Below are 26,955 nucleotides of genomic sequence, written 5' to 3' on the forward strand. Positions count from 1 at the left end.
GAGGTCCCAACATCCCACACCATTAACACACTGCATCCGCACTGCCTCCAGGGACGAGGGATTTGACCTCCCCCCTCTACTAAAGCCCTCCCCCTAAACTAAACCTCTGCCATATTTTCAAGTTCAAAGGGTACTATGAGAGTTACACTGCCTGCAGCATCAAGGCACCAGTGCCCTGATCAAGACAAACCCAATTTTCCACATACTCACCAGTATTAAGCTACTTTAGGTGTGATGGTGCCTGCACCTGGTGATGGTACTTGTGAACAAGCGTGAAACGCACAGGAGGGATTGCCCCAAGCTGGCACAAAGCCTCGCAGACCCACCAAAACCAACCAGGCTGGTGCACACCAACTGAAAGACGGAGGCAAGCAGACAGTTACTCCCTTGCAACATCATCCAACCACGGCAACGCCATGACGTCACTGAGGAAACAGAACTAACAGGGAGGGGGGAACACAACAACATCCAATGGGCAACACAAGATGCTTCAGCAAACCCTACTTTCAGCCGCAGGACACTCTCAGGCCTCAAGTTTGCACTTCAGACACTTTCATGCCCGTCCGTATCTCCTCAAACTCCACGCGCAAGTGACTCCAATTCCTCCATGGCCAGTCTAGAGAGTTCAAGCTGAGAAACAAGCACAAACTAACAACCGTCCTCATTCGCGAGCAAACACGGTTCATCTTCCAGTGAGGAACACTTTCATCTGATCTATTTAAGGTGCAACTGGCTGTGCTAAGGTCAATATCCCAGCCTGAACTTGCTGCCTTTTATAGCCTTCTGAAGGGCCAGCGCACTGGGGCATACTTCATTGCCTCTCTTCCTATGGCAGTCTGCTTTTAAAGAGAGGTGGAAGAGGCTGAGGGGAAATTAAAGTTAAGATAAAAAGAAAAATCCTCCCGTAGAGGATTTTAGTAGTAGCAGATGAAGATGCCCCCAAAAGACAAAACACCTAGAGAACCCTGCAGCAAACACTACACGGATGCGTATCAAGTGTCTCACCAGGACAGTTTAAACGACACGCGTGTTTTACCAAGAACGTCATCACAGAAATGTGCACTTCCTTTTTTCCTTTTCCCCTCTCTTTTTTAAACTTGAGAAATCTACCTACTTCCTTCAGCTCCTCAGCACAAGCAGGACAACACGCCAAGCCGGTGCTGGCACTGCTCAGCACCCATCAGTTACTTTCCTTGCCCCTCTCCAGGGCAGCACCCATCACTTTGGGAAACAAGCACCCCATAGGAGACCAAAGCCAACACTTCTGCGAGGCAGTACGACTCCTGCAAATACCAGGCCAGCAACAGCAAACAAATGTCCCGTGCCTGCCCTACAGTGACAGTCAGCTCTGCTCCCAGGCTGCCTACACGTTGTCCTCCCCCAAGCTCCTACACCTCGCTGCAGTCATGAAGCGGGCTGGGTTGCTCTGCCTCACACCCATAAGCTTGGGGTACCAAAACCTGACTTTTGGAGTGTCATACAGGATTGGTTTCAGGGTTACAAACACTCGCCCTTTGGAAACTTGCAGGACAAATCAATTTTTATGTAACCTACAGAAAAATAAAACTCCCCATCTCACCCCCACAAATCCTAGAATCTAACTTAGATTTTAATACATAACCAAGAGGCAATGTATCATTATCACCTCATTATCAATGGCCAATGCATTAAATGGCCAGATTAAATTATTGGTTGCCAAAGCATTCCAATAACTGACCTCTGCTCAATAGTTTCAGTTCTGCAAGCAGAAAGAGCATGGTTTTTCTTCTGACTTTTTGCAGTAGGTCAGAGTTTGACCAAAGACACTTTCTATTCCTCTAATCTTCTGCTAACACACAGGCCTCAGAGTAAGCTAACGCTACACACAAAACGGGACATTTTCTAAATTACTTTGGTCACCTGCTTCTAACCAAGAGTTATTTGGAGCTCCTGTAAACTTAAAATCAGCCCTGTTAAATGTTGCTCCTTTCCTTGATTATACATTACACCCAGTTCCTTTGGGGAGACTTTCTGTAAATCCAGGATACTAAGTTTTACCAGTGGAAAAAAGATGAAGACATTTTCTCCAAGCAGCTATACTGTGAACTATATCTTCCTGGCTAAACACAATTCAGTAATTACCCCTATTAACATTTCTCAGCAAGAGGCCAGTCCACACATCTCAGAGGACTTTCCTAAGCACCACTCTTACTAATACTCTTCAAATTGATTAAAACTGACCAGAGTTTTGCTTACAGGATGTATCATTATGGAGCATTTTATTCCTGAAAGAAGTCAATCAGAAGAAGGTGATCTGGCGGGGAAGTGAAATGAGAGCCCCACCTCAAACCCTCACTGGAAATAACCCGACAGGAGTACAGGGTTCGTGCTCAAGTACAAGCAGGGTTCTGGGTTTTTTCTTATTTTTTAAAAGCTGGAGGGCAGGAAGGTGCCAAGCCTGCCTGCGTTTTAAACAAAGTGCATTTGTTGATCTCATCTTTCCTTCCCAGCCTGACTTTAAGCCCTTCTTAACAAATTCAACAAATCCAGCTTATCGAGGCTCTGGATTTCAGTTCCTTTCTTCAGTCAGTTGTTCTCTCCGACACACAGCCGCACTGCTTATCACACCACATTACTTAGGTATCTCTCAGGACCCTCGATATAATATTTCGACCGCTATCATACCTAACGGCGACACACAACTGGTTTTCTGCAGCCTTCAGGGTCTACGCAAAGGCAGATGCATGCTCACATTAGCAGGACATTTTTCTGGACTTGTGAAAAGCTGTAGTACAAGAGGACCTGAAGTAAGATTTACACTGTAAACACTGAAGTAGGCTGACCTGGGAGAGAGGGAAACTCCGCCTTATTTTTATGCAAAGTTAGCACCAGGCCGAACCTCGCCCACAGCCGGGCTCACACAGCACCCTCGTCTTCCCGAGATGCACAAGCAACATGACAGCAGGTTCCTCACGGCCACCTCTCCTGTCTGCAGGCCCGGTGCACGTCCTTGGGGAAACGGCACAAGCGATCCCCTACCACCTGAAAATTAGGCAACAGCCAGAGGATTCATCTCCCCCTCCCTCCATCTCTCTTTCGCCAGCAGGACATCGATGATGTGACTAAACATCCACGTTGTTTCAAAATACCGTAATGCAACGCCTTTGCAGGGGCTCTCAATGGCAGGGAAGAGACCAGCCCAAGCCTAGGCCGAGTCCGCCCACGGCCCGGCTCACTCCCGCGCTCCGCAGCGGGCTGGACGACACACGTTGTCCCTATCTGACGACCCAGCCCAGCCCGCATGACTTGGCTGGGCTATCGGTTCCTTCTTTATCAGACACTGAAGTGGAAGCAGGAGCTGACAGCTACCTACATGGGTATTTTAACATGGCAGGAGATTCTGACAAACACTATTTACCAAACTAAATGCAGTCAAAATTAACAAAGGATTACGATTCTTTTGCAACAGCTGGAGCCTAGTGAAATTTTCAGACATTTCACAGGTAGCTGGAGGCAGATTACGCAGTTTGCTATTTAGGTGGGCAGTGTGATCTCCAACACCTCCAATAATTTCAACTTCTATTTAAGCACGAAAATATAATTTCCTTCTAGCCGAATAACTAGATAACTAGCCATCCCCTCCCTCTCAGACTTCAACTCACTTTAGAAGCACACTATTCAGCCAACTCGCCCCAAGATTTCCAAAGTGCCACTGCTGACTCCTCCCAAAATCCAAGCAACACCAAGATGTAAAGAAAGCTGCATCTCAGCTCCATGGGAGATGATCCCAAGGAACGTGTGATAGTTGTAATGAGGTGGTGTTCCTTTTAAGATGGAAAGAAACTTCCTTCCTGAGTATTAAATCAGGCTTTAAGTTTAGCCAACCTCCTACGTCTGCTCTAATGAACTGGAGGCAAGTCAACAAAAAGACGGTTAAGTGTCTCATTACAGCATTTTCGTTCCAGGCCTACTTACACACTAGAAGGAGCAAGCAAGCTCATGCTGTACCACAGAAATGGGACCGGGCCAAGAGCAAGCCATAAAAAAAAACACAAGAGGAGGAAAGGCTAGGATGGAAGAGCAAAATTATTCTAAGTGTCACCACTACTTAAGTGATCTAATTTCCATCAGTAAGAGAGCAGCTGTTCCAGATCTCTAGCAAGATGCAAAATATTTCCACTAAGCACCACTGAAAACCTGAAAAGGTTCCAGAAGCCCCACAAATACATTCAGACAACTGTGACCTGTGGCAAACTTCAGTCATCCAGCTAATTCTCCGTAACCCCCGTTTCCTTTCAAACAAGCAATACTGATCTTGTGGACAGAAGTCTTTTGCTACTGAACACAGTGGATGTTTTCCAAAACTTTAGGCCTGAAGGAAGACTCAATGCAAGAGGCTCACTAGAGTTTACTTTCCAGAACAAAGTTAGTTTTATCAATCCACTAAAAGCCCTTTCTGCACAGAAATCCGATGGGTCCTGGTACACATTCAAGAGTTAAAACACATTCAAGCACCTCCAGCATAGCCTCCTAGCTTTCTAAAAACAATTTCTTGCTAGCTCTTCATCTGTAAAATGCAGCATTGCAGGTTTCTACCCACTTGTGTCTGTCTGAAAGCCCCATCTGTATTTGAATATCTCATCACTTTGCAAATTTGTCTCATTTTACACCAGAATAAACGGTGGCTGAACAGACTCAACTGGACAGGCAAATTCCCATGACCTCCTACCATGCCAGGCTGGTAAGGGCATCCCTGAGAAGCATCTCAGGATCAGGTCACGGCTCTCAAACACCACAGGTCTCCGTGGTCCTAACTCTCCTACCACACACAACGCTAAGATGGAGGAGGACGCAGCCACGCTCATCGTAAGAGAGAGGTACAGCTGTCGGAGGCTACCTCTTCTCAGCATGCAGGGCTCCATCTTGTCCAGAGCAGCTGCCTGCTGCAATAAGGGCTGCATGTCGGGGCCTGTAGTTTCTCCAAGCCACGTTTCAGCATTACACAGGCTCTCCCTTCTTTCTGCAGAACTACTGAATTTATTTAAAAGCATCTATAATGCAACATAAAGGAAGATCAAAATAATTCAAGAAATCTGAGGTTTGGAATGAATCTGTGGAAGAGACAGGCAATCTCACTTTAAGTTAGCACAAAACTCCGTGCTCCATCACCCTCGCCTCCCAGACCTTGATTCAAAACTCACAGTTCAGTGGTGGACATCACCTCTGTTCTGCGATGGGGTAAGGCGGATCAGACAGCTGTAACTGCCCAAAGACACACCCTTATCCCAGCCAGGAGGCTGGGGTAATGATCTGCTAATTACTTCAAGGGTACCTCAGACATACCTCAGTTACAGGGTAGCAGCTGACGTTCACAGCACATTTTGTATTGCGCTGGCATTAGCCCTAGTGTCACCTCATTAGGAAGCAACTTCATACACCTTAAACCCTGTCCATCCCTCCTGATCCCGCCCGGTATTTTATATCCAACACGAAACAAGGTAACAAGGCTTTGTTTTGCTAATAGGAACAAGAAAAGTCATTTCCCTTCTCATTACAGCAGCTGACAAGTTTAGGTGCTATTTTCGTGGATCTTACTGAGCCTTCTCTTATTTTAGCCTTAAAATTCAGCCTTCAAGACTCCACTTCAGTTCCATGGAACCAAAAATATTTAAAATTGCAGTAATGACAAGTTACCATCTGCATTTACCAAGGATGCACTCAGTAACTTTATAGCTAGCAACAACCAATCTCCAGTATTTATACCCAAATGATCTATATGCATCCAGAAAGCAGAGCTGCTGTCATGCCTGCGTTGGTAAGAGGAGAGGAGGTTGGGGGAGACGAAAAGACTACGTAGGCAAGAAACTCAGAGCTGCAGCCAAGCCAGCTCCCAGACAGCAGTGAAGACACTCTACTCAGAGCCTTCATCAAGCCAACGCTGTTGTGATTCAGGTTCGTTACACTTGGCAAGCCCAACACGAATCCCAGCCCCACCGTGATACAAGGTCACTGTTATTTTAAAATAATAATCATTAAAAAAAAAAAAAAAAAGCCCACCAGCCCTTGGTTATGGTGATTTTTGAGGCCTGGGTCCACTGCCCCACGCTAGCTTCTGTCCTTTGGCTTTTATTCCATCTACGCCCAGAAAAAATCCAGCTTTCTTTTCCAGCTAAATGAACAACACGGGGAGTTGCTTAGCAAGTTGAAAGGAGTCTGTGCTGGCAGCTGGTGAGAAGATACAAAAATTCCTAACTGTGCCAATGCCATGGGGGGAGGAGGAACAGCCAACGCTGCAAAGTCTTCACTGGTTTCAGGAACAGGTATAACAAGAAACTGTAAGACAACTCATACGAGAAAAGGAAGATGAGACATGACTGTACCTTGACAGCAGTGACAACTCCAAACAGTTTATTGCCATTTACAGAGTGATCAGATGTAAAGCTAACCTTAATACATGTTCACCATCCAGTACAAGTATCACTGTTGCCTTGACACAGTGCACTTTCAACACGCTCTGCATTCATCATTAAAGCCAGTAAATCTACACTCTGAAGCTCAGCAGCAAATTATACCACGATCTCCTGACACAATACGCCTAATGAGTTACTCGCCTGAGCGTACAGACAACAGATTTAGCACCTTGCTCCAGAGAAAGAGAAGGGAGGCAAGGGTTAAGGGCCAAAACGCAGTTGAAAGCTGAGGAGCACTCAATTGCTCTGGGACATTTCATAGAACACTAATCACTTCATCGGATTTTAATTCCTGACACCAAATCAGCATATAGCTTTTCAAAGGAAATCCTGTCCTAGATTGCAAGGTAATCAATCACAATTAACGGGGAAACAAGCTTTTGCAACGCTGTCATGCCTTGTGAACCGAACAGGAAGGCCAGAGAAGGTGCTTTAGAAATATCTTTAAAGTACAGGCAGGTAGGATAATTTGGGATAGGTCTGTCGGTCTCTTCTGCACATCCAAGAGTAGATAGCCAGGCATTTTGCTTCTCCTCCAGAGCATGAGCTAAATAAGAGTGCTTTTAATGTCATTTCTATCATGAACCCTCATCCAGGATTAGCACACTCATCACCTGGAAGTCCCTTCTCCACTAACATACCCTGTTCCAGGGGGGCCACATTCTGCCCACAGGCAGCTTGAAACGACATTTCCAGCGAGATGATTTTTCATAAAATCAGAGAAAACTATTCCAGGTGTAAACCCATGCCCAGAGAGAAAGTATGATCTAGTAGTTATAGCATTAACCTTAATTTTGAGAGAAATGGCTTTGAGCACCTACTCTGAAGGTTTCCCATGCACCCAGTTGCAGGGTGCGGAGGCAAGGCAAGGCTTCTGAGACGTGGAGAACTGCTCATACTAGCCTCGCTGGTATATCGCAATAAACAGAAAGACTAGGAGATACTCTGATACTTAAATGCTTCCTATCACAATACTGTCCAATTATCCACACACAATTTAAAAAAATAAATATTCAAATCTGTTATATACAGCAGCTGCGCTGAATCCTTTCCAGGAGACCCAAAGCACTACAATTACCACCAGCCCCCCACGCAACAGTAAGCAAATGAGTTTGGGTTGGGTGGGGTTTCTTTTAATAAAAAAATAAACCCCCCACCCACACAGCTACCCCAGTCCGCAGGGCAGGACTCCAGGACTCCTTAGACCACTGACACAACACGTGCAGCCACAGTAAAACAAAAAGGCAGTTTCTGGGAACACGTGATCATGCTTAGTAAACTGGCCTTGAATGGGAAGCCTTTTCCTTGATTAGCAATGTCAGCTCCAAAGTCAGAGACATTTAATTAAAAATAAATAAATAAATCAAGTTTTAACTAACTCCAGCACTTCCACCGTTTCAACGTATCTTCTGCACAGAGGTAAGAACTTTTTTTCAAACCATTTCACAAGGACTATGTCTGAGGGAAGGCCACCTCTAGTCTGGCACCAGTTTAATTATTTACATACAGTTAATGAATACCAGATTCTCCTCCTAAACTTGAACAGGGTGCATAGTCCTACAGTCATTTGGACTTTAAATCCAACATCAGACTGTTATGAAGTACAAAACTCCAAACAAGCCTACAGGAAGGATCCCATACAGAGTAGAGTGAGTCCGGCCAGCCCCGGGCCCCTGTAAGAAGTTCAGGTGGCAAAGCAGGACAGTCCAATCCCTTCAACGCAATGCCCAGCAAGCACAGTAATCTGGAAGTAAAGGGAGACATTTTGCAATTGAACTAGCAGGTTTATCTCAAGGAAACAGGGGATGGGCAGAAAGCTACACATTTAAAGCAGGTTACCAAACACTTCTGCCTCTGTTCTCCGTACCTAGAGAGACCAGGACAACAACACTCAATTAAGATTATTTGAGTTGGAATATTTTTCCTAATGTCCACTGCTAAGGGTAGCAAAGCACTGAAACAGACTGAGGCAGCTCCATCGCGTTCGTCGCTGTCTGCCCTGTTCTCAGGTATAGCTGATCCTGCCCTGAAGCAGGACAGCAGGCTAGGCGACCTTTCGAATTCAGATCCAGACCTCTGTTCAACAAGAAAAATACAGTCACCTACAAAGACAACGCAGGCAATGAACCGACAGCAAGATTTTGCAGGCAGCACAGACTACTCTGCACGTTCTCCTCACCAAAAAGATCAATTTGAGTGCCATAAGCCCAAAACAGAATGGTCATTTTCAGAGCAGGTACCCTCCCTCTTCTGTGCCTCGTGCTTCTCGGACTGTATTCACACTGTTGAAAACTACTGCTCTGGACACTGATAGCGTTAAGAAAGTACAAACCCGCTGTCGACAATTTGAGCTGGCTGTGTTATGCACCGGTCCGAGCGTATCCCAAATCTCAGCCCTGGCCAGGGCAGAGCAGGTCTCCCACCACGGCGTCTGGAGGTGTAGCTGCAGCTGTGGCTGTGGCCTGAGCGCAGGTTTTAAAACATTCCTCTTCTGTTATTCACAGGCAGGGTGCCAGAACAGTGCTGACATCAGAAGGGAAATGGTAATTTTCAGGGTTTCTCTTAGTCAAACCTGAATGAAATTTCACAAGTGAGTGGAGGGGGGGGAAAGTACTTGTTTAACCCAGTAATTCTCCCCAGGGGAAATTCCAGAGTCCTCTGAACTTCAAGAATTTCTCTGTGAGAAGAGTCGCAGAATCTCTCAGGATGGAAAGTCACGGCTACCTTAGGCCACAGGGTCTGACACTGGCAACCATCGAAACGCTCTCTGCTCCCAGCCACATCCAGGATGCCACCATCACATCCCAACAAAAACATAAAAGCGTTCTTTGGTCCCCTCTGGGTCGCCGCACGGCCAAACGCACCCACAAAACGCAGGGCAAGCCCACAGCAGGAGCGAGCAGGAGGGGTCTGCTCCACGCAGAGGGGATACTGGCTGCATCAGGGTCCCCCACGACTTCTCTAAAAACTACTCCCCATGTCTGACTTGCAGCTTCTTGGGACAGTTTAGGCATAATATGAATTATCCAGGAGGAAGAGAAGTTACTCAAGTTTAAAAAAAGGGGGAAAAAAAGAAAAGAAAAAGTTAGTAGCAATTGAATTTGTCCTTGAAAGAGTTTCAATTACTATAGCTAACTTAAGAAAATAATGACATGCTGGTTATCGCATGAAATGCCAATAACTGTAATGGAGCAGTAGCTTTTTCAGAGTTATTTACACAAACCGATTTTTCACGGGAATTTCATAGGCATTAAGACACACGCACACTCTATCTCCACCCTCTCACCCTCCCATAAAGACATTTCTTTACCATGAGTGTTTACAGAATGAACCGATCCCCTCCTTTATTTGCTCCTACCCACTTCCATCCCTTTTTTCTCCCCCAAAAATAAAAAAGAACATGATTAGAAATTAGATTCTAGCTACAGTTATCATTTTACTCTGAACATATAAAGCAAAAAAATCATTTGCTGAGAAATTCTGAAGTAGCTTTATTAAGTTTACCTATCATTATGTAGCAGCCTTTACATTTCACTACAGAAAGCTCATGCCTACATTGTGTAAATACTCACTGAACTGACACTTAAACTCAGAAATACTCAGGAAAGAACACCGGGGCAAACCTGGAAATGCTCTTCTCGATGTAGTCCAAAAAACCTCAAAAATGCTCAAGTTGCACAACTGAACTGCTGAGTTATAACACTGGGAGTGCAGGTGCACAGAAGAAGAGTAAGAAACGGGAACCCCTCCCTCATCCATATGTTAATACATATTATCATCTGATTAAGGCACTACAGGAACTGGTAAAATATGTACATGAGCTCAGTCCTGACAGAAGCAGCTCCTCCTGTTCCGGCCCTGCTTCTTTCGTTCTACGAGCCTCCGAGGGCAGGCTTGGGTGCTGCTTCTATAGGCGCAGAACTCCATTAAAAGGGTCTTAACAATATATTCAGCTAAAACCATATACTAGGGAGGAAAGATGGTCTCGCGCTTACAGCACAGGATGAGACTCAGAAGACCTATATTCCACCCTCCGCCCTGTCCCAGCCCTAGTGCCTCACCTTGGCAAGATCCCACATCAGCACCTCAGCTGCTTCCGCTGAAAAACAGTCATTGTAAGAACTTAAGACCTCACGTTCCTCCTCTACGTACCAGGGCGAAACAAAAGACTGCCTGAAACCTAGTTTCTACAGAACTTCAGCCTTAAGAATGACAAGCATACACTCAATACAGCAGAGATGACATTAAATTTATGATCGGAATTTTACTGGAATCGATTTATACACACAGCATGGTCTTCCTGAGCCCACAGAAAGTACACACGGTCTCTCTTCAGGTGACCAACTTCTCTGCTTTTCCAGCCACTAAAACGAAAAACAAAAAGGCAGCAACTCCTCTCATGTCATCCAGGAACAGGCGGTCAGCAGGGACCCAGACAGAACGCATATCAGTTTTGGTCTGGCGTGCCAAAGAAAACTGCTTTTTTCCTCCAATCCCACCTGTCATTCACTTCTAGCTGGAGATTTATGGCTTTGGCTAACAGACATCCAGTATAGTTTTACCACTGCACATGCATAACCTCCGGATAAATTAAAGGTTGAACTTCTTGAAAGCAGCACATGACAGAAAAACTTTTGCAGGACTTCTCCTCAAAACCATTTTTTCCCAGGAAAAAAATGTTTCCTTTATTTTTTCCCCCAGAACAAAAGGGGAGCTATTATTTTGCATCCTTGCTGATGGTTTAAGGACCCTTCCAGAAGAAAATGCAAGTAGCTGCAACAGCAATGCTAAATACTGACAAGCTTATCTTTTTCACTCGTGTGTCGTCCCCCCCCAGTTACACTTGCCTGCCTTCGGTTTCTGCTTTGCTACTACTGCTACTTGAGAGTTTCAAATATTCTTGGCAGGAACTGGGCAGTGGCATGCTGATGAGCTTTTCCCCAGAGCAATCCATCACGAAGGAGTTGCAATTCAAAAAAGAAATCAAACTGACTAGACAAAGAATTTCAAATACACAGAGTAAAAACTGGAAAGGGCATCTTTCTCCTCTAATATTGTAATTACCGAGATCACAGATTCAGATTCATAGGGTAAAAACTGGATTTCCAAGTTGGTGGTGTTCCTTTGAAAAGAGTAGGAAGAAAAATGGTGGAAAAGTTGCATATGAGGTAAGAGATAAAACGAACAGCTACACTATTTAGCCTAGTTGTAGACATTAGTTGCTCTCTGAAGGAAAGCTGCTGGGTTTTTTAATATAGTCTTCATGCAAGACCCTTAACAGGGTCTCGTGTAATACTTCTGTAACGTAGTATTCATTGACCAGCGTTTTCAAATAAGGCTACAGAAAAAACCAAAGTATTACGAACATACCAAGCTTACGAGAACAGTAAGACACAGCTATATAACAGAAAATTTGATTCTCATGCTTCCCCCAACCCTAGTTTCTGGTATTACTTAAGAATAGGGAAGAGGTTCTGTCTGTTTGTTGAGCAGTCACTTCAGGAAACAGAAGTTGTAGCAGGTAAAAGGAATTAAACTGGACAGACAGTTTTAGGAAACCAGTAAGTATTCTGGCCAAAAAAAAAAAAAAAAAGGCCCAAAAGTCTAACATACAACCTTCCAGAAATCACATTTCTGTCAACCAACAACATGATTACAAGAGACACCATATGTAGAAACCCTTCCCTAGCCCAGATAATAAATAAGGATTGACAGATCATTTCCTTTATACTTCGTAAGAGGCAGGTAGGCAAGCCTTCCTACCCCATCTCACCAAGGCAAAAAATACTACAGAACAATCCTGTGGTTTGTCCCAGGTTTCCCTGTAAACTGGTGGTGATAAGGGCAGGGGAAAAAAGCTCCAGCTGAGAGTCAGAATCGAGGTTTACAGTCCTGTATCCTACACATATCCTGCCTGGAAACACTGGTCACCTCAAAACCGAGCATCAAGGAGACAGTATTTCAAAAAACAAGGGATTAAGAGAATCAGGCAACCCCTAGTTTACTTCAGACTAGCGCAGACTATTCGAAAAGGTAAGCCAGCAAAACCTTCAGTGTCCACACCAGAATTAACTACATCTTACCAACAAAATTAAACTAGCACAATTTTCCTACTTTTTCTAAAACACACAAGGCCTAAAATCACTCATTCGGAGGCGAACCCTACCCCGGAAAAAGAAGATGTACCGCTCTCCGTTTTGTTGAAAGATCTAGCGCGTACGACACCTCGCGAGCAATTCAAGGGCTCGTAACATTACAACGCTAAGCAAGGAAAAACCCTGCGACACAAGCCAACAGGAGCCAGGTCTCAATTTCCGATTCCAAGATTATCGCAGCTCATTGGCAGCACAGAGCCATTTGGTGCCAATTTAGTTTAAAAAACATATTTTCAACAACATTTTTCATGCCTCACTTGCTACTAAAGTTGAGATCTAAGTCAACAAAAAATAGCTATTGTATGGCAACAGGCCCAAAAGCATTTTTGTATTAACATACGATTTTTAAACTGCCTTCACTGAACTTACAGTAGAGGCCTAGAGATCTTCATGCACCTATGGGGAGGTTATCCAACACGTCAATGTTTAATGCAATCCAAAGACATCTCCCATTACGGGAGACGTCATTTATTGTAGCGAAAGCGTGTACCACGAGAAATGCCCATCTATTAAAGGGAGGGAAGTTCTTTCTCTAAAGCTGGGAAAGCCAGCATATTATTAAGAACTGCTACACACTCTGAGGGGAAGGGGGGTGGAAACAAATACATGATAGAGCTGGAAAAATTGAAAACTAAGATCCCTGGCTTGGTTTCTTACAAGTCATTCCCACAGAAAAACCGCAGATTTCTCATCCCACACACTGTAAAACAACCATTCTGATCTCCTGATCCTACTCCACATTTCCCAGCTATAAAGGTCATCAAGAAACAAAAAAATGCAAAGTCCTCTATCGCAGTCCCGACAAACGGGGAGCACGCCTGCCTTCGCAGGGGCTCCCGCTCAGCACCACCTTCCTGGGACCGGCCAGCGAGCAAAGGTGTCCGTGAGGGCTACAGACTGGAGCCTACCTCTGTGCAAGTGACTATACTCTCATTTTATTACAGGAAATACTCCGCCAAAACAACTTTCACACCAGAAATTACTTTGCCTTTCTTGACGAGCAATGTGATGAAACTATGGCATCATCCGTAAATCCCAAAAAGTGTCAAGAATTAAAGGCACTTCTCTTTTCTGCATAGTCCTGCTTCCCGTCCCAAAAACCTCAGGTTTACTGTCCCAAGGATTCCTGACCAGAGGAACCCCACGCTCTTCCCACATCGTCTTCTCCAAGCCTGCACCAAGAGATGCTTCTCTTTCTAGTGTTTGGTCAGATGAATTACATTCTCCTCTCGCTCTCCCAGAATTTCGGTGGTAAGTACCCACTCTGTTCATCACTGTACAAGACAAAGAAAAGACACAAAGCTTTAAGTTCTCCCAATCTAGGGAATTTAAGAGAGTACACAGCGAAAGGAGGCTGTAATTTAGGACTGGAGTATTATTATTAATCAACCATTTCTTGTGGGCAGCACAGATGACATGTGGAAGCTTTTTTCATCGTGCTAGGTAAGTCTGTTCTTTTCTTTTTCCAGCAGAAAAAAAAAGGAATTGTCAGTTTGAGCCCAATAATCCTTGGCACAAAAAGGCTGGGGGGGGGGGAGGGGGTTGGTTTACTCTTTATATACACTATTTGTACTACCTAAAGTTCAACTAATTCTCAGCACAACTATTCATTAATAATTCCAGTTGATGGGACTAGTTACTCAGATATTATTAAGACACTATGTACCAGCAGCTCATGGAATCAAGTTAAATTCATCTTCCAAGACGAAATAAGCTTCTTTTACAAATTCATATCAGAATGCCAACAGAAGTACACTTTTGTCAGATATGTGCTGTAGTAAAATACCTGCTTGAAAAGTTCAGTCTGACACTGTATTTTACCACGCATTTTATCTAAATTGAAATTTTTCAGGATACAAAGAGTACCTTCCAGTAAACACCCTCGCGCCGTTAACAGTTGCCCAAACGTGTTGCAGGTATACATGGACATATGCCTGCGGAGCTGAAATCTTCCCTGAGGATAATCGAATACTTGCTACCAGTTACCGTCGGACAGTTTGATGACCGCAGCAGAGAGAAGATCCACTCTCTTAGAGAGCCCTCTTTCAGTCTGACAGAAAAGACAATTAAGCAATTCAAGACGCTGAAGGAGACATTGCCTTCTGTAATCAAGGAACAAAAATTAAGCAGTTTTCACATCGACACAAGAGAAGTACTGAGCAAGAAGGGAAACTCTGGAGGCTGCATGTCACACTGCGCGGTATCAAATGTCTCCGACCCAGGGCCTGAAGTTAGAGCAAAGTACACAGAATGAAAAGGGAAGTCTGTCAGTCCTGCACGAGGCCACGACAGGCCTTGGAGATGCACGTCTAAACACAGAAAGTAACCTGGTTTTAATCAAGGTTTCCAGATATTAGATACCAGCACCTCTTCTCCCTGTATCTAAAATGTCTGATGCGTACGCCGTACTGCGTTCTCCTCTGCATCCGTATTTCCAGCAAACGGGCAATTCTATACATACAACAATAAATTTAATTCTCAGGCTCGTTTTTCCTATTCGTACTCCTCGGAAAAGCAAAGAGTTGTGACACTGTTGAGCCTGACCACAAGCAGCATCTGACCGTCTGTAGTATGTCCCTTTATTTAGGGGGTAAGGAGACGCATCAGTGCTCACTCAAAGTCAGTCAAAACGTGCCCTAAGACCTACAGCTAGAGGCTCAGGCCTGTCCTACGGTAAAGCTCTACTGAAGGCAAATTGATAATTCACCATTTTCGGTGCTTCAGCCACAAGTTCGGGTTCGATCGTTTTGTTGTTTGGGGTTTTTTCCTTCTTAAGGGTGTAACGTACCCCCAGAAACCCCCACATTCTCCATCTAATAAAGAATCCAAACAGCCCCAGTTTTGAAAAGGGCCAAAATTAGCCAGGAACAAACGCATCCTCAGATCCATCAAAGAAATCATTTATACCAAAGGGAAAGTCACATAACCAAAATAAACAGCAAGCCCATTGTGCAGAGCAGCCCTGCCACTGTTCCGACAACACAGACTCTATTGCAGGCTGCATAAAACATCACAAGCAAAATAAACCCAAGGTACAAACAAAATGCCATCGCCTCCTCTTTTGTTTCAGGCACAATGCAACAAGGGCAGGCTGTCTGGGGCTCCGCTCCCGCCGATGCGGGGCTGCCACCCAACCGCCTCAAGGTCACGGCCGGTTCCGGCGAGGGGGGGACGAGGAGGCAGCGAGCGAAGCGGCAGGGCTGCCGTGGGTCCGGGGCTGGCAGAAAAGCCGAGTGTAAAAGTTTATGAGCTCATCAGGATTGTTGTACCATTACATCAGAGGCAATTATAAATGGCCAAGAGCAGGAGATGGGGAGCCAATCAGATCACAGATAGGATGTCAACCTAAGACCAACTGTCTCCTGGCTTTGACAGAAGGATTTTACCTCCATAATTCAAATCCCAAACCAAAGCGATCTGCACTTACTGCTCCCATCGCCGAGCTGTTTACCGGCGCTCCCAGCCGCAGGCCCCGGCCCGACGGCCCGACCGGCCGCCCGACGGGGAAGATGGCCCCGACCGGCCGGGCCGAGCCGCGGCCGGCCGGGCGGACCTCGCCGGTCCCCGCCGAGGGGTGCGGGCCCCCGGGGGGGGGGCCGGCGGGGCCGCCGAGGGGAGCCGGGCGGCGGGGCCGGGGCGGCGGCGCGGATGGCGGCGGCGGCGCCGCCGGGGCCACGCGTTGGCCCGGGCGGGCCCGCCCGCAGCCCTGGCCCCCCGCGCCCGGCCTCGCCTGCCCCTCGCCGCCCTCCGCCGGGGGCGGCCGACCCGCTCCCTCGCCGGAGCCCCCGGAGCGGGCCGGGGCCGCGGGGAGGACGGCGGCCGCTCGCCGGGAGCCTCGCACAAAGGCTGGGGAGGGAGGAAGGGAAGGCGGCGAGGCAGCCATTTTAGAGCGAGCGAGCAGGCACAGACAATGGCAGCTCCCCGGCAGCGCCGGCCCGGCGGGGGGAATCCGCGGGAGAGGCGCCGTCCCCCCACCCCCGGCCCCTCGCCCCCGCCGCCGCCCCCGGCCCGGCCCGGTCCCGGCCCGGTCCGCTCCCGTCCCCCCCGGCGCGCCGCCCGCCCGCCCCACGCGGCCCCGCCGTTACCTGCTGGCTCCTGCCGAGGGACTGTCCTCCGCCGCCGCCGCCGCTGCTCCCGGGGCTCATGGGCGCGTGGTGGCTCCTCGGCGGGGCCCCGCCGGCCGCCGCGGCCCAGCCCTGGCTGTTGCCCCCGCCGTACTGCGAGACCATCTCCGCTGCGGCCGGGCCCTTGGCGGCGGCTCCCCCGTCCTGCGGCCCGCCGCTATAGTCGCCCCCGGGGTACCCCTGGTAGCCGCGGGCGGAGCTGGGGGAGGTGAGGAGCTGGTTGAGGGTGGGGGTGGCCGTGGGCTGCGGGGTGGCGCCCCCTCCTCCTGCGCCGCCGGCGGCCGAGGGCCCCATGACCCCGAAGCGCTGCTGCTGGAAGGCGGCGGCGGACTTGGCGCCGGCGGCCGCCGGAGCGGAGCTCTGCGCGCTGCCCCGGGGGGAGCTCAGGGCGTAGGCCTGGGGGGGAGGCGGGTAGGAGCCGGCGCTGCGCCCGGCCCCGGCCGCATAGTAGGAGTTGTACTGGTGGTTGGGGAAGCCGTGCTCGGCGCCGCCGTGCGAGTTCTGGGGAGGGGGCGGCCCCGCGGGGGCTCCCGCCGGCCCCGGGTAGGACTGCTCCAGGCCCCCGCTCTGCAGCGCTGCCATGCCAGGGCTTTGTTGTCCGCCATGTTGGTGGAAGGCAGCGGCGGCGGCCGCAGCGGCGGCGGCGGCGGCAGCAGCCTGGGCGCCCCGGCCGTAGGGCTGCCCGAAGCCGTAGGCTGGCGGGGGCAAGGCGGCCGGGTGGGAAGGGGGAGGCTGCTGCGGCGGCTGCTGCTGCTGCGGCGCCCCCACCCCGTCGCTGCTGCCGCCGCCACCGGGCGGCTCCGGGAGGTTATTGTTCAGGGTGGCGGCGGCAGCGGCGGGCCTGGGGCCCGGGTTCCCGTTCGAGCTCTTCAGGTCGGACTCGGCCCCTGCGCCCCCTCCGTTGCTCTCGGCCCCGTCCTGCAGCTCCTTCCCCGTGGGGCCCTCGCTCTCCGCCTGCTTCTCGCCGCCGCCGCCGCCGCGCTCCGCCGCCGCCTCACCCCCCGCCTCCTCCGGGGGACAATCCCGCTGCTGCGCCTCCGCTTTCTTCAGCTCGGATGGAGCCGGGGCGCCCAGGCTGCTGGCGGCGGCGGGGGCAACCTGAGCAGCCATGATCCCCCCCCTCCCCACCCAGCCACCCCCCCCCGGACCGGTCCCCCCGAGCTGCTCCCTGCCTGGCCGGCCGGCGTGAGGCCTCGCTGCTCTGCTGCTCCCCGCTCAGGCGGCGGCGGGCTCTTCAGGGCAGCGGGGGCTCATTCCCCCCCGGCCTGGTTGGCGAGGCGGGGAGGGCTCCGCTGGGCTGGGCTTCCCGGGGCCTGGCCCCGCTGTACCTCCTCGGTTGCAGCCGGCGGAGAAAGGGGAGGAGGAGGGAGTGGGGGGGAAGGAGGAGGAGGGGGGGACCCGGGACGGGGCTCCCGGTGCGGGAGAGGCGGGAGGGAGGGAGGGGGGACACGGCGGGCGGGCGGGCGCCGTCCCCGGAGCCGGGCCGAGCGGCGGCGGGGCCGGGCTGGGCGAGCCGCGCGGCAGCTCCCGACTCTGGTCCGCCGAGTGGGGCTCACTCCGACACGAGGCTCAGCACTGCCATTTTACCCAGCGCCGCGGCCGCCTGCCAAACCCGGAGCGGAGCGGAGCGCGGCCCGGACGGGAGCCTCCCCCCCGTCACAAAGGAGGAGCGGGCCGGCCCCGGCCGCTGGCGGCTCGGCGCGGCGGAGGCTGCCGCACGCAAAACCCGCAGCGGATCCGCGGAGCCGAGCCCGGCCGCCGAGCCGGGCCGGGCCGGGCCGGGCCGGGAGGGGAGGGGAGGGGAGGGCGGCAGCGGCCCGGGGCTGGGAACGCGGCCGAACCGCGGGGGAGCTGGCGGCGCGGGGGCAGGGGGGCAGCGGCCCGGCCCCGCTCGGGGGGCGGCCTCCCTTACCTTGCCGGGGCACTTCCCGGGGCAGCGAGGCGACGTCCTCCAGCGGGAGTCGGCCGGGAGAGCGGCGACGGCGCAGGGCCGCCTTGCCGGCTGCCGGCTCTGGGGTTTCGGCGGGGAGATGGCCCGTGGGTTAACGAAGTGCCTCTTCTTTGTCCCTAGAAATTCCATTTAGAATTAGCCTTTGCAAACTCTTAGCGGTTGTCATTTCCTCTCCGCTGGTTGTGTCCCTCTGGAAAAGGCGTTGGCGGCACGCCAGAACTATAACTGCACACACGGACATCCAAGAAAGTCCGGTTCCCGCTCCTGCCAAAGCGACGGCAGTGGGCACTGAACCAGGAACTCCCTCGGGGCGGCTGGATGGGGAGAACCAAAACCACCTGAACGTGTCTAGACACAACAGGTTGAGCAATGGGACAGGATGCTCTGGCAATCGCAAAGGGTAAGGCGCTGCTGAAGCTCCCCAGCTGTCAAGAGGTGAACTGAGAGTTAGGCCATGCTCTTCTGCAACCCTTTCAGACCCAGATTCCCACCTCCTCCATCCCCGCGGCCTTTCCCAGGGCAGGAAGAGGGAGGAGAGAAACGTTACCTGGAACTCCGTCCCAGACACGGCCTGTCCTATGCCAGCAGGTTCTGTAGTTGCGTATTTTACTTCAAATGGTACGGGTCTGCAGCAGAGCGTGGAAGATACAAAAAGATGAGTTATTTGGCTTACAAAAACCAAGCTCTCAGAAATTAGGACACAGTTGCCTAGTAAAAATGGCGGTCATAGTAGGGTTTAGATCTGGGTCCCAGGTACTGAATCTGGGTAGGTGTCTCCTCTGGAATATGGAACTGTTTGGAAAAGTTAAGTTTAAGTACATATAACTTTAAGGAGAGAGAAAACATCAGAAAACAATGGGCGGAGACTCAAAAGACGCTTCTGAGACTGCCATTTTAGAACACCACCTCAAAACAAAAAATGGGGCAGAAGTAACCCCGATTACCAGCTGTACAGTGAAAAAAGCACAGGGCTCAGCCTGAGTCTAACAATCAACGGGACACAGCACAAGGAATCCCATTTTAACAACGCTGGTGACAGGGGGGAAGCCTGAGTCCAGAGCGAGAGGCAAGGCAATGCGTAGAAGGACTGAATCACTGCCAGCGCTGTATGCCTGTTATGCATGAATTGAAGATTTCGGTGTCTACTGCTATCAACTCAACCCTCACACTCATTATAAAACTTATAATATAAAATATTTATCATCTAGAATGCAGGTGGCGGAACAAAGGGGTTTATTCCACAGCTGGAAAGTGGGAGGGGAGGCGGGACAGGGCAATAAATAGCAAAATTTAAAATGTATTCTAGAGCAATAAACTGCCCTGCAGGCTCCTGAACAAAGCCAGCTTTGCCATTTTACAGTCTTTACAGTTGACTGTGCAACGCGGAGCAGATTCCATCTCAGCAAATTGGTCAGTTGGTCTTTCTCCACAGCTGTAAATAAACTACTAGAAAGAAAAGGGTAATAAATGATGACATCGGTATTGTGACAGTACTCAAAGGCCTTCATGAAGGCTGGAGCCCCAGTACGGTGCTAGAATCTCACACGGGAGGTCCTGTGGCTTTACTGATATCTGTGGGGACCACAGAGCAGCAAAACTGCCAAGATACTCTTCTTCAGAAGGGTTTGAAAACTGTGGAACATGCTAGAACAAAAAGTTGATCTACATGCTCTCTTCAGAGGAGCCTCTGTTATTTGATCAAACCCTGGCTTCTAGAAAGACAAGCAGAGGGATAAACTCCTTCAACACATCAGGCAAGACTCTCACAAGTGAGGCCCTGTGGCTTTACTAATGTCTATGGTGGGCTATAGTGCACCACAGCACCAAAATACTCTTCTTCAGATGTTTAATTTCCCCTAAACTTAAAAAAAAAAACAAACTGGAGAGAATTTTCTGCCGTTTAATCCCAGAACTGTCTCAACCAACCATCTCCCCAGCTCCAAAGCTACAGTCTACTTGAGGAAGCAAAGCCCCGCCATCCGACTGAGCACCACCAGAAGTTTAACGACTAGGGTTCAGGAGCTTAGGTTGCCGCTCAGGTGCATCCAGATAAAGACTCCATGCTCACAACCTCTCTACGCGTGTCAGTCCTTTGGGATCTTCTTCAAAGAGCGCTATGGCAGACTATGAAACCTGGTGTTGATTGTAATGTGAAAAGCAGACTGGATTCCCCAGCCACCCACACAATAAGGAGACACTCACTTTACCAAATGTTTGTGAAAGCTGAAGCAGATTTTGGAATATGCCTCATCAATGAGGCCCTGGCACTTTACTAAATACAAAGGCATTCGATGAAATTCCAACTATGGGGTTTGGGAAACAGATGACAGCACAGTTCTTAAAATTTCCACCTCATAGCTGAAAATCCTCCCGCCGGTCATGTCATCCCGTGCTGTAACTACCATCGTTCCAGCTCCGCAGAACCGGACGAGACTTTTCATTGCAACGCATCAACACTCTTTTTCTCAGCCTGAGTGATCCCTGCTAAGCAGCATGCAGCAGTCCTCTCTTCCCCCATCTCCCTAAGTGCTGAGCATGCTTTCCTCCACAGCAGGCTCAGCCCCTGGCTGCTCAGATAGGCTGGGGAACCAGCTCGGCTCTCACATGGCACTGCGGGCCACCACCACTAGGCTGGCTCCTGAGTGGAAGTCTCCTTCATGAAGGTGGCCATGCCATTTAACCCAACACTAAGGCAGTTTAGGAAACCTGGTCTAGATTAGAGTACTAGAAACAGGAGTAATGTCTCTCCCCCCCCCCAAAAAAAAAAAAAAAAAAAAAAGCTCTGCCAACTGTGTGATGGCAAATATGGACTGAATCGTTGACATGGAAACCGGACTAAAGTCAGCCGCGCTCCCTCACGCTCCACACACACAAGTTATCATTATCCCCAGCCTTTCAACTTGCTACAAACATGGACTGGATTATTACTTCAGGAATTGGGTAGAGTTTCTATAATAAAGTATTAACTAGCGCAACTAAGCTAGAATGAAAGGAGCTGAGAAGCAATTAATATAGTTGGGTGAAGAAGGATGCTCTTCCATTTTACTGAAAGGCACAGTATGCTGAGATATGCAGACTGGACCCAAGAACAAGAGACCCATCTATTATAATTCATGGAGCACGCTGCAAAATATGGAATGGAGTAAGGAAAGGTTATCTACTGTACCTCAGCTTATCTGAGAGTAGTTTTGCTAAAGAAAATTACATTCCCTGTAAATATGTTGATAGTTGCCCAGCCCATGCCTTCCAGTATTTCAGCCACTGTCACATCTAGGTTAAGTGCTCTCGTTGCAGCTTCGTAACCACTAAGATTGACAGCATTTGAATTATTTGTTGGCTGTGAGTGGCTAACGTGCCGGGCGTTGCGCGGGGCAATGCTTATTTATCCTCTTACAAAGATGTCAAGATATTGTAGGATCCCCCCTCTCTGGCGCTGGCACATGGCAGAGGGCAAGGCAGCGAGAGCTCTGCGCTGCCAGCCCAAGTGGAGTTTCAAGCAGAAGGTAACTCTGTCAGTGTGCTGAACGCAGCAGCACAGCTCAAGGGCAGGAGTGGATTGGACACGGGGTTTTGGTGCTTCCCCCCGAGTGGGCACCAAAGGTGACACGGGGAAGGGACCGAGCCCCTGCCTCAGCCGCGCTGCCAGAGCCGGGTGGTCACATCTGACAGGGAGCTGCGAAACTTCGGATGCCTATTGAGAGGAAAGGGGACTCGGCCTGCCTCAAGGAAATGCATTATTTTAGCTAGGAGGAGGAAAAGGCGAAGCGGAGTTTGCGGAGAGGAAGGGACGGCAGCGGCGGGTCGGGGCAGCCGCGGGGCTGGGGACACGCGAGTTTCGCTGCCCCACGGCCGCTGCCTCCTTCGCTCCGCCATCTCCCACCTAAGCGCGGTAAAAGTGGGACGGGAGCAAATTTTGGGGCGTATGTGTGCGGATTGGGGGCTAATCGAGGAGAGCAGCTCTCACCCCTCAATGAAAATAAGGCCGGAGCTGGAATTTAATAATTAGACTTGAGAGATGCTGGGAAAGGGGACAACTGGGGGAGGAAAACCGGAATAAAGAGCAGGGAAGGAGCAAACCGCATTATTTTACACACGCGGGTGTGCGCACCGGGCTCCGCAGCCGCCCCGGACACCAGCTCCGGTGGGGAACGCTCGGAGGAGGAAGAGTAAATCTACTTAAAAAAAAAAGGGGAAAAAAAAAAAAAATCAAACAAAACGCGGACTGGAGTTTCTAAAAAGCCCTGCACTGGATCAGGAGCCAACCGTCTAATTTCCTACTGAATCCCACCAGATTTGGGACCTGTCGGGTGGGCTGGCAGAGCAACGGCGTTACACTGCAAACCCCACTCGGAAGAGTTAAAAAAAAGGCTTTTAAAGCTGCCAAAAGAGAAAGACCTCAACTCTGGGCCTGGATTTTCCCAGTGAAGCAAAACTATTATGCTGTTTCAAGTACTTGGGAACTGGCAATGCCGAGCAGGGCGGTGAGACCAGCAGCGGGTTCGCCTGCATGGAGAAAGCTGCTGGCTCCCAGCGAGCTGCCTCCCTGCGCTTCTCCCCCCCTCAGCTGCTCTTTTCAGTGGAGTGCACAAAAAATAGTCACTCCCGTGAAATTCTGCCCTCCTAAAGTGTATTTTTAGAGAAGTTTGAGTTCAGGCGTCACGACTGGGGAGGGGGGGGTTGCTGCGGGAGAGGCAGGCGCCGAGAAAGAAGGTTTTTTCACCCTTTTCATAAAGCTCTTGCACTGCCATTTTACCGAGGCAGGGAGAGAGCGAGCGAGGGAGGGAGAGCAGAGCGACAGACAGCGCTTGCAAGGAAGTTTCTCACGGCAACTGCGGGCTGGATCTGGAACGGAGCCTTTTGTTCCCGGCAAGTTCAGCAGGAGGGAGAGAGTTGGAGTCTGCCGAAGAGAAAAACCAGCGGAGAAATAAAATGGAGGGAAGTAGGAAGAGAGAGGAGAGAGAGAGATCGAGATCGTGCTGAGCTGAGATTAACTGCAAAAGCAGCGAGCTCGGGTGTTCTCTGCGGCACGGCATTTATTTAGAAAGTTGGTGTGGTAGCCTCAGGCAGAAATCCCTCGTTAAGTGCATGGGAATGAGCGAGAGACCCAAGGCCAGGCACTGCTGTGCAGGAAGTGGAATTTTCCGAGGGGTTCACATCCTTCGGTGCTCTTTTTGCCAAGATTTTATCTCCTTGCTCGAAGAAGGGTGCCTCCTAGAGACATCAGGAAAAAGGCCTTAAAGATGAGGCGTGCTCTAGGTCTGTTTAAACTCAATAATTAAAGGTAGGGGACACCTTCCCTCGGAAATTACAGGGAGGTCTGAAGACCAGATGCAACTTTGGGTACTCCCCCCCCTCCCCGCCGTTTCTCCCCAGCCAGTGTTGAAACACCGTGCATTATGACCATGATCTCTGAATGGGGTGAAGACGACTAAAAAAAAGCCCCTCCCCCGTTTTAATGCTTATACACATATCCGATATATCCTATATTCACATAAACAATTGGTTTTGCTTCCTGGTACACACTGCTAATTCTTCAGTCCAAAAGCATCCATGCTCTTTGCATGTATACAGACTCAGAACGCCAAACACTATAAACTTGTCTGAATTAACCCTCAGATCGCTGACAACCATCGATCACTTCAACAGTCACCCGCAAAAGGTGGAGGAGAACTTTAATCCCCTCATTATCTGTACACTCGGTGGTGGATTCAAAAAGCAAGAGCCTTGCTGATGACAAGGGCTAGCTTTTCGCACAAGTTTGGTTTCTGGTGTCCTGAAAATACCGCTTAAATGAAAAATGTTCATCCCCTCCTGCATTCTCAGCAGAGGCAGGAGAGAAGAAGAGCCTTCGCCCTGCGTGGCTGTGACAGCAGCTCGACCAGATACCACGTGGGAAATCCGAGTTCAGGGTTTAAATGTGCTTTTCCACTCGGGCCATGAGGGACTGAGAGCCTTGGGGGGGGGTAAATAAATAAATAAAATAAAATAAATAAATAAAAATAATAATAATAAAAAAACCACAAAACCACCTTTTTGTGCTGCTCAGAAGCGACCTCTGTGGCTGCTCGGGGAGTGAAGTTCAACAGCCCCGAGCCGAGAGCGCAGGGCAGATGCGGCACGGGGTCGGGAAAAGCCCAAAGCCTAAAGGATGGGAAGGGGGGAGAGCCCGCGGGGCAGCGCGGTGGGCTGGGCAGCGTTACCCTGCGCTCGCCGTGCGCGGTGCCAGCCCCGCGGGCCGGACTCGCTCTGAAGCGCTGGTTTAACCTGCGGCTGAACACAATGACGCTCCGCGGGGTGCCGTGGACATCCAGCCCCAGGTTTCCAAAGGTGCCCGGCACGCTGGGCTCTGAAAACATCCCCGGGGAGGACATGCCAGGAGGCTGGAGCCCCCGGGGAGCGGCTCCCGGGCCGGCCCGGGGTGCTGCACCGACCTGCTCGGCGGCTTCGGTCTGCCCGGGTCCGGTACGGGATGGGGAAACGCGCGGCGTGGCTCGGGTGGAGGGAGGGTCAGCAGCCGCGGCTGGGTCGCCACAATTGCATCTTCGTGACTTTCTGCGGGAGTATTTAATAAAATCGCCTGGTCGTCGGGGACCTCCACGAGGCCTGTAAAAGCCTGATAGGGGAATGTCATAAGGCATCACACGGGAATTTCAGTTCCTCGCATGTTTTTCTGCTGGCATTAACTTTTACATATTGGTGAGTAATGAACAGGGTGGCTGTCGAAAAAAGATTTAAAGACACACCCCCCCCCCCCCCTTCTCTCCTTTGCTAAAATGGTGCAAATCCGGTTTCCCCCTGCCATGACACCCACCAGGAGAGCGGTGAGGGGAAAAGTACAAGCACCATGGTTTGGCCATGTATGCGGGAAAACATATCAATACCTACATATAAATGAACATGTCAATTAAAATAAACATTATTTTTCTATGGTTATTTTTGCTTGTTCTCTCCCCCCCCCCCCCCAACTTTGTTTTACCAAAGCAGGGAAACACATACAGAAACCTTGCCTGCAGTAGATGCTTTTTTTTTTTTTTTTTTTAAACGGAGCCCAGATGCTGGTCAGGATTAAGGTTACACCAAACACATTCTACATTGCCATTTTCCAAACAGAATGAAGCAGATGGAAAAGATGGAAGAGGATAAAGCAGGAACGGAGCACGACTGAAAACTGCAAGCCCTGCACTAAGGCTGTAGAGGAGTGAGCTCGGATGCCAGGAGAGACAGAAAGAAACCAGGCGTATCGACACTGCACATTGCATTCCTCACATTTAAAATAAGTATTTTTAATTAAACAGCTGTCAGAATTTGTGCTTTAAACCTTATATTTAAAATGGGAAAAGAAAATTCAGCCGCAACTGGTCACTGTAGTCTCCTTAGGGCTCAGTCCCAGCAGATGCAAAAGCCACTGGCCTCAGAACATCAGAGTACTTAAGTATACGCGTAATTTTAAACATCAGCAGTCCCAGTGATTTTAAGCATATACTCCCTTAAAGTTAACCGTGTGCTCAGCACTTTGCAGGATCCGCCCATAATACTCATACCAGCTCCTAGCTCAAGAAAATGAGTATCTGTACCTCTGAGAAAACAAAGAAAATCTTCTGCTGAAAAGGGCCAAAGATTTGTTGATTTCTAAAAGACACCAGTTCATCAGTACTGGGAACTCAGATCACACGGAAATAAAATCTCCAGGGGAAGTTAGCTGAATCCATGGTTATTTGTAAAATACCACCATTTGGCAAATTCATCCTGGTATTTTAGGTGAAATTCTACAATAGCTTAGTTTACTCAGGACTGTGACTCAGTCATATGCTGTGCTTTGAAAATCTCTTGCAAAAATTGATTTTAAGAGATTTTGTCGATGTTATATAGGTACACAGACAATACAGAGAAAGAACACACAAACTATTAAATATTCATGCTATGGGGAGAACACTTAGTAATGTCCCTTCATTTCAGATGTACAAAGGCAGGGACAAATGACTGAAAGAAAACTTAATAAAACAAAACAATTGCGATATTCCACATAAACAAGGTGTTGACCAGCTTTGAAACATTTGATCATGAAAGGGTCGGACAGAAATTCTACTTATCCACCTTTCAACAGTCACCCATAAATGTGTATTTCAAAATCTTCATTCTGTAATCTAACCCACATGGGGAGCTTTAGGACTTTACATGCGCACAGAAGCCTGCGTGCAGGGATGTGACCGATTCTCTGCTTTTAAGGCCTCAATCCTGTAATCTTGCTCAAACATACAGGGCCTAAAAGTAAGACT

The 26,955-nt window shown here is 49.5% G+C and overlaps 1 protein-coding gene across 7 annotated transcripts in view; it reads right to left on the reverse strand.

The window, feature by feature from the left end:
- The window catches only part of ARID1A (AT-rich interaction domain 1A), a 68,987-nt gene extending 43,642 nt beyond the window's left edge, over positions 1-25,345 (reverse strand). For 4 of the 7 annotated variants that reach the window (XM_072884960.1, XM_072884959.1, XM_072884962.1 and 1 more), the window contains exon 1: positions 16,690-17,853. In XM_072884960.1, coding sequence (XP_072741061.1) covers positions 16,690-17,838 — 1,149 coding nt within the window. In that variant the 5' untranslated portion in view covers positions 17,839-17,853. Of the gene's footprint in view, positions 1-16,689; positions 17,854-17,900; positions 18,294-18,640; positions 18,796-19,226; positions 19,306-25,110 lie in introns of those variants that run through there. The other 3 variants (XM_072884964.1, XM_072884963.1, XM_072884965.1) reach the window with 3 other exon arrangements.
- Between the last annotated feature and the right edge of the window lie 1,610 nt (positions 25,346-26,955).

This window comes from Ciconia boyciana, chromosome 21 (genome assembly GCF_034638445.1).
Source record: "Ciconia boyciana chromosome 21, ASM3463844v1, whole genome shotgun sequence".
Lineage (NCBI taxonomy): Eukaryota > Metazoa > Chordata > Aves > Ciconiiformes > Ciconiidae > Ciconia > Ciconia boyciana.